Source organism: Antrostomus carolinensis, unplaced genomic scaffold, assembly GCF_000700745.2.
Source record: "Antrostomus carolinensis isolate BGI_N321 unplaced genomic scaffold, ASM70074v2 scaffold12263, whole genome shotgun sequence".
Lineage (NCBI taxonomy): Eukaryota > Metazoa > Chordata > Aves > Caprimulgiformes > Caprimulgidae > Antrostomus > Antrostomus carolinensis.
Genome location: NW_010305982.1, coordinates 36,830 through 44,359, shown reverse-complemented (window position 1 = coordinate 44,359; position 7,530 = coordinate 36,830). Strand labels below are relative to the sequence as shown.

Genomic DNA, 7,530 nt, shown 5'->3' with positions numbered 1-7,530 from the left:
CAGGCCCACCTCTCAAGCCTGTCAAGGTTATCCCCGATAATATCTTAAAAGCATATAAAATTACTCAGTTTGGATTGTGCATGCAGTGTTGGGAGTCACTCTAAGACAGTGGACTGCAGTGGGCTGGCAGGAGTGAAGATTGTCCTCGATGCCTACAACTGAACAAGGTTGAGTAAGCGTAGTGCTATAGAAAACTTGAACGTTATGCACACATTGATCAGCTGGGCATGGGAAAGAAGTTCACTATATACACTGGGAATATGTGATATTGCATCGATTTGTAAATCATTCTCACACTTCTCCATCTTAGGAATCAGACAAGATTTTTGGTGGTACTGTCTTTGTTTTTCTAGATTTTGAGGATTATTTCAGCTTACAATGGAGACTTGGGCCTGATTGCTATGAATGGTAACACACCACTTCATTATGCTGCAGAGGGAGGATTTACAAACTGCTGCAAGTTTATAGGACAAAGAGGTACATTAAAAATGTTATTTTCCAGCTATCGTGTATATATATATATATATATAATCATAGAATCATAGAATGGTTTGGGAGGGAAGGGACCTTAAAGATCATCCAGTTCCAACACTCCTGCCATCAGCAGGGACACCTTCCACTAGACCAGGTTGCTCAAAGCCTCATCCAGCCTGGCCTTAAACACTTCCAGGGAGGGGGCATCCACAACTTCCTTGGGCAACCTAGGAATATATATATATATATATTCTTTTTTTCTTGAGCATTTATGAAAGATTTGACTCTCTGAGATATCATGTGGCTTATGTAATTCTCATTAAGAAGCGCCTAACATAGGCTATTATGACTTATTTCTACTAATGTGGCTGAGATAAAACATTTCTTAAAGAAAGCAGCAGAAACACCATGGGTTTGTATAATTCTGAACTGCACTGTATTAAGTGTTTCTGGTTTTAGTTGTTTTTAGAAGTATCGTAATGAATCTTCCAATAAAAAATTAGTTTTTGGTTTGCTGATCATTATAAAAAATTACCTCAGTGTAGACATGGAGAAAACCTGGCACCCATGGGCATTGAAGCATACTCCAAAGAAGCTTTGATCATTTTCTAACTTAATCAGATAATTATATCACTTCAAGCTTTGCTTCAAGAGCACCATAGAAAATCCTACATTCTCTTCTCGTGATTCAAACATTTACCTAGTGCTCCATCACCAAATTGCAAAGTTGGGGTATAGAACAGTGAGTGACATTTTAATCTTACTTTGTTTCTTCTTAATGTTGCTCACCACTTTAAGTAAAAATGTAAAATTTTCACTGAATTTCTGCCTGAGTGGTTACACAGAGCAATAGATTACCCAACGAATCTCCCTTTGGGAAACTAATGCAGACACCTGGCTAACCTTCCAGTCTGAGATTGATGATGTGGTTCCATCTCCTATCACTGTTTATAGTTAAGACAGTATAAAATTGTAGACCCGTGGCAATGAGTTGCATGTCTATTACAAGTCTCTCATATTATGGAATCAGTAATTACTAGTTCCGCTGCATTATCAGTGACATTGTGTCCATATTTTTAGGCTGTGATCCTACCTGGAGAAACTTGTTGACACAGACCCCAAGAGCTGTTGCCAAAGAAGGCGGTTTTAAAGCAGCAGCAGCACAATTGCGCAAAATTGAAGCTACCTTTAAAAAAATGTCCAAGGCTGGGGCTAAGGAGGACAACCCCCAGTGGGCACTGAGGCTATATGACTGGTCCTTAGAGCACCAGGCTGCCCTCCGCAATGCGTTTGAGAAGGTCAGCCAAGGAGATGGGATGGTACCTAAAGATGATTTTATATCAGTCATTAAGACGCAGTGTGCCTTTGTGGACGTTGAGCAAATACAAAGTATTGCTGAAATGCACGAAGGATCTCACCCTGAGGGAATCAACATAGAAGAATTTTTCAAAGGCTCTAAATACTTGCAGAAAAACTATCTTATAACTTCCTTTGGGCCCAAAGGGAAGAAAGGGAAGAAAGGGAAGAAACGAAGAGGCAAAAAAGGCATCGCCGTCCCTGTACCGATCTGTGTTATTCCGAAGAGCGCGTGCCCGCGTAGGGAAGATGGCATCCCCGAGTACATGATTGAGGTGATTCAGGGCATTGCTAATAGCTACCATTTTAACCGAGACCACCCATCTGCCCATCCCGTGCATGACGACCGCGCCTGGTATATAGATGAGCCAAGGAAAACATATATGAATATTAACTACCTCGTCAGAGCAGGAGACATTCTGTCTCTACAGAAAGCATTTGAGGAGGGTGTGCCAGTAGACATAAAAGATAAATATTACAAAACACCTTTGATGACTGCATGTGCAAGTGGGAACATAGATGTTGTGCAGTATCTTCTGGAAAAGGGGTAAGATCATCTCAGAGATTTTTCTTTTTTTTTTTAAGTTGCTATTTTGGAAAGCCTTTCAAAAGCATAATTTCCAGTGAACATTTGGATGCAACAGACTAGGGTTTATTTCTGTAACGTTTAGTATTAAAGTTAGTTCCCTAAGATTGGAGTTACAGAGGGTTAGTTTATTATTTTTTCACATTTTAGTAACAGGGAGATAGAAATATCCAAGAGGTAAGTTCCCCAGGTCTGACATTTTTGGTGTCTGGGCTGTTGACATTTCAGTCAGATGCAGAGTGCCTGCCAAATCTAGTCCACTGGAGTTGCACTTAGTTCACACCCACGTCTCAAATAGCACATCCTCAAAACTGAACTCTCAAAATTAGATAAATCATTTGGGGGAAATCTGGCTCAAGTGGCTTGTCTGAAATCATCAAGGCAATCCTGGACTTCCCTGTTGTACATGCCAGAGCCTTTGCATGCAAATGTTTTAAGGCGATAAGCCTTATAATCACTTTCCTTTGCAGCCTCAGCAGGCTGAGGCAGCAGGATTTACAGCAGAAGCACCTGCTGCCATTTAGCCTGTTCCTCACTTGAGAAGTGCTTCAGCAATTCTGTAGCCTACAGACCCACTTGTGAAAAATCTCAATGACAGCTGAAAAATGAAAGCAATTCAAGAAAGATTCAGTCATACTTGTGTAATAGCATAATCTCTTTTTCTGTATTGTCAGCCAGCTGTAGTCCTACAGTCGTTCACATAAACGCTTAAATGAACATTTTTCAAAGATATTTACATTGGCTTTGTTCTCTACTTGTAGATAGAATTCAATTTAACATTCATTTCTCAGGCTGTAATCCTTGCTCCAGTTCCTGCAAAGGCTTAACAGCACATGGATCTTTACACACCCTGGTAATTACACTGACATTCCTGGAGCGTATAGAAAGATGTGTAAATGTGTATATTCAGGTCTTCCAAAGACAAGGATGCAAAAGTTGGCAAATTAATCTAGCAAATTAATCTCCACTGCTTTCATCAAGGAAAGCCTTTCACTAGGCAGCACTGGAGTCACATCTCATCATGTTTAACAGTTAGACCTAGAAATGTAATAACTTAGTTTAAAAAAATAGCACCAATTTTGAGATTTTTAAATTGTCGGAGGTTAGAAAGTGGAGAGGAAAGTTATCAGTGCAGTGTTTAGGTTTGCATCTCTCAGCAGAATGGACTTGCAGTTTGGCATGGGAGTTCAAATACTTTTGACAATATAGCCAGTATCACAAATCCATATCAAATAGAAAACAAAACATTTATCCAGAGCTATGGAAAATTCTAGGCTTTAAACATAACTTGGTGGTATCTACTTTTTATCTTGTTCCAGAAAGATTGAGAAGTAAATTAAATTTGGGCTAAAGGCACATTCAATGTTTTATCAGGAAAAAAATGCTGAAGAATGTTTAAGTCAGTGTTGTATTGTCCTTGCTTCCTTCGATCGGTTTGTTTCTGATAGAATGAAGTTAGGAACAAGGATTCGGGGGCAGGCAGAGTATCGGTACAGACAGGAAGGTTGGGTTGTGGAAGTGGAATAACTGGAACTGCTTATTTTAATGGAAATAAAAAGTAGATGAAAACTGAATATGAATAACCCATAACAGCTAAGTAACAGAAAAATAACAAAGGTAAAACTGATAGTTCTGGAGAATTTACTCTCACCTTCATCTGAAAGCAGCATTTTGCAAGTGTCTCCCCCAAACTAGCCCGTGCATCCTCCAGAACATGCCAGTTTTAACAGGGGAGCAGAAACAGATCTAGTCCAGTGGCACAGTGGCTGAAAAAGTTTTAAATCCTCGGATTTTCTGAGATAGACCTTCTCTAACTTATTTGTAAATTGGACAGTAGGCAATTTTGACACGTGTTTTAGAGAACCTGTTCTTGGGCCAGAAGCATTCTGTTTTCAATTCCTTAAATTGCCTTTTGCCATTCTCAGTGCAGCTGGAGCACAAACACTAGTAGCATTTTATGGGACTAAGCTGTCTGAATGCCTGTTTTTCTCTTTACCTGTGAAAACCTCCATATAGAAGACACTGTATTGCCTTAGAGGGGGATATGATCACCACCCAGGAACACTCTTACAATTAATATTCCATGACAAGCTATATGTCAGATACCAAAATGGTTTCAGAGTAGCAGCAGAAATATGAAAATATTTATTTACATTGCATATGCCACCGGAATGGGCAGTTAATATTGATTGTACTTGGAGCTGTGGATGTTACTCTTATCTAGCAGTGAGCTTCATCTGCCACAACTCCTCTTACTCTTTTGTAGGGCTCATGTAAACACAACTGACAATTTCATGTGGACTGCCCTCCATCACGCTTGCTATAACGGACACTTAGATATCGCTGAACTGCTAGTGAAGGCTGGAGCAGCAGTGGATGCGCCTGCGATTGGCAACGCAACCCCGCTAATGAGAGCCATTGAGATCTGCAGATTGGATATAGTCTATTTTCTTATCACTGCAGGTGCTGACATCCAAATCACAAACAGCAATGGTAAATATCAATCTCTTCCCAAAAGGCCCATTTCCTTATATGTATACATATTTTATTTTTTCTTTAAAAGGGGGGGGTTCTTGGAACACTTTGAGAAGTATTCTGAATTTATGGTTGCTGTCAGGATCAGGGTGAAGGTAAGAGTTAAGTTCAATTAGTTTTCTACAGTGCGGAGTCACTGTTATAAGTAGTCAGCTTTCCTGGGTTTTATGCATCTAGAAAATAAAGTAACATGATTAACTACATTATTAAGGAGGCTATTGCTCCTCACAGGATACATACAGAGCTATAAGTGGCTTTAATGAAAAAAATTCTAGCTACTTATTAATATTTGATGGAAAATTAGATTTTACTTGTGGCCAGTATGTACTCTGCCATCCATTTAAATCACTTATTTTTATGCACAGGCAGCACTGGTTAAAAAAATTTCTTGCTGCTTGGCATGTAAATATTACTCCCTGAGGAAAAAAAAATACTTAAAAGAAAAACAAATTTTAACTGATACTGAAGCATTACCTCCTCATTCAGTATTATTTCCTCTATTTTTGGAGTAATTTAAACAATTAACATTTATCACAGTGTAAGCCCTTGCTGTAACATAGGAAGCAATATTGCTATATAATGAGCCTTTCCTTCCCAAAATGCCTAGAAGGTGAAACCCTGCTTGTAGAAGGGATGTGTATTCTCTGTTTCTGTTACCATGTGAAGCTCCAATTCTCACAGCAGTTTAGTCTCGCAACTACTCTACAGCCACAGAGTCTCATTTCAGAAGATCCAGGAGAGTTTCCCCTTATTAAGCACTAAAGGTGTTCAGCCCCATTTAAACCACGGGGCTTTCCCTTGACTTCTTGCCAGCCACAGAGCAAGCACTGGAAGAGATAGATACCTACAATAGCTTGGTTTACATTCCTAACCTTGTACTATGCTAGCCACCCCTTAGCATTAAATGCTCTCAGCTCTCAAAGATCAAAATTACAACCTGCAAGACCATTATATTAAGCTGTAAATGCCAGGACATTAAAAGCAAAGCCACCACACCAAGAATTCCTGCAATATTTTGTTTCAAGGCTTGTTCCTGCAAGGCCTTATTTCTGCAAGCAGTGCTGGTGACTGCCAGTCCTTGCACCAATATCAGGCACGCTGCTGGCACACTGAATGGTTAATAAAATAGAGGTTAAATTCAGTTGACTGTTGTGGCATTATCCAGTTGCAATAACAGGTGCCAAATTTCATTTTCATGACTTATACAGGTATTTATATACTTTTTTTAATACAGGAAAGAATGCTCTTGATATTGCTAAAGTATTTGCAGATTCTAGAATAATTGATCTGCTCCAAAATATAATGGAAAATTTATCAGAAGTACCAGAGAAAAAAACAGAGAAAGAAAAAGTTGTGAAGCCAAAGTCACCTGCTACACCGATGCCTGTAGAGGTACAAGCTGTGACAAAAGAGGTATGGGAGATGATAACAAAGGATTGATTTGCTAATAGTAGAGTGCTTCTTTCTTTCATTTATTTGCCATCCATGTCTCTCTACAGCTATAAATCAGGCTGTTTTGTTAAAGTGAGTGTTTTCAGAAGCCAGTACTTGTTCTTACCAGTACTAGTACTTGTTCTCTGGTTGAAATTTTGACTTGTTAATTACATGAACTTCATGTCTTCCCTAGTCCCACTTAAGAATTAGCCTATATCACTGACAGGACACAAAAATATTTCCTCTTCTTTTCCCCCTCCTCCTGAAGTTTATGATCATCCAGCTCTGTTGTGGTAAACACTGAACAACTGGTAACCATAATTTCTTAAAGAGAGAACCTGTTTCTCCACAGGATACGGCCAAGGCCCTTCAATTTAGTAAAGAGGTCTTTTTATTCTGCTAATTGAACTCACTGAGGTGATGTCAGGCTTGCTGACTTCTCATTTCCCAGCTTGTCTCACATCCTTCTTCTACTGTTGACCCAAGTCCTGCTTCTCAAATCCCACACTGATGTTTGGCTGCTGTACTTCTGAACGCCTTTCATGCACCCCCCAGGAGCCTTGAGTACCTTACCATTGCCCTAGTTCCCAAGCTGACATCAGCCTCCATGACCACATCCCAGTTGTCATATTGTGGATGAGTTCTTCCCGATTTGCCAGTGATATGTTAGACCCAGGATGCTATTTAGAGAGAAAATGCAGTTGTATCTGCGTTGCTGGAAGTCTGCTTCAGCAATCCTGCCCTGATTGCTGTGGTAAATATGTCCCAGCAGCCAAATATTGGTTTCCTCCTTTCAAAAATGTTTTGAATTTCTCAGGGATAGCGTAGGACTTTCATAGGCAGGAGGACAACAACCTTAGGTGCTTATTTATTCATCACCTGGCACACGATGGGATCACCAGTGGTACTAGCTGACTGTCTTGTGAGTCTTAAAGAACAGTTTACATTTTAGTGACCAAGAAGGAGAGACATCACCTACCTTTTAAAGGGTTTCCCTCACAAATCTGAGTTTTATATAGACACTGGAACAGGTTGCCCAGGGAAGTTGTGGATGCCCCCTCCCTGGAAGTGTTCAAGGCCAGGATGGATGAGGCTTTGAGCAACCTGGTCTAGTGGAAGGTGTCCCTGCTGATGGCAGGGCCGGG

At 40.0% G+C, this 7,530-nt stretch overlaps 1 protein-coding gene across 1 annotated transcript in view; it reads left to right on the top strand.

Annotated features, from left to right (window-relative positions):
- Positions 1–310: 310 nt before the first annotated feature.
- The window catches only part of ANKEF1 (ankyrin repeat and EF-hand domain containing 1), a gene marked incomplete at its 5' end in the record, with an annotated part of 8,739 nt that continues 1,519 nt past the window's right edge, over positions 311–7,530 (top strand). The window contains 4 exon segments of the mRNA XM_010164972.1: positions 311–477; positions 1,555–2,377; positions 4,683–4,909; positions 6,186–6,364. Coding sequence (XP_010163274.1) covers positions 311–477; positions 1,555–2,377; positions 4,683–4,909; positions 6,186–6,364 — 1,396 coding nt within the window.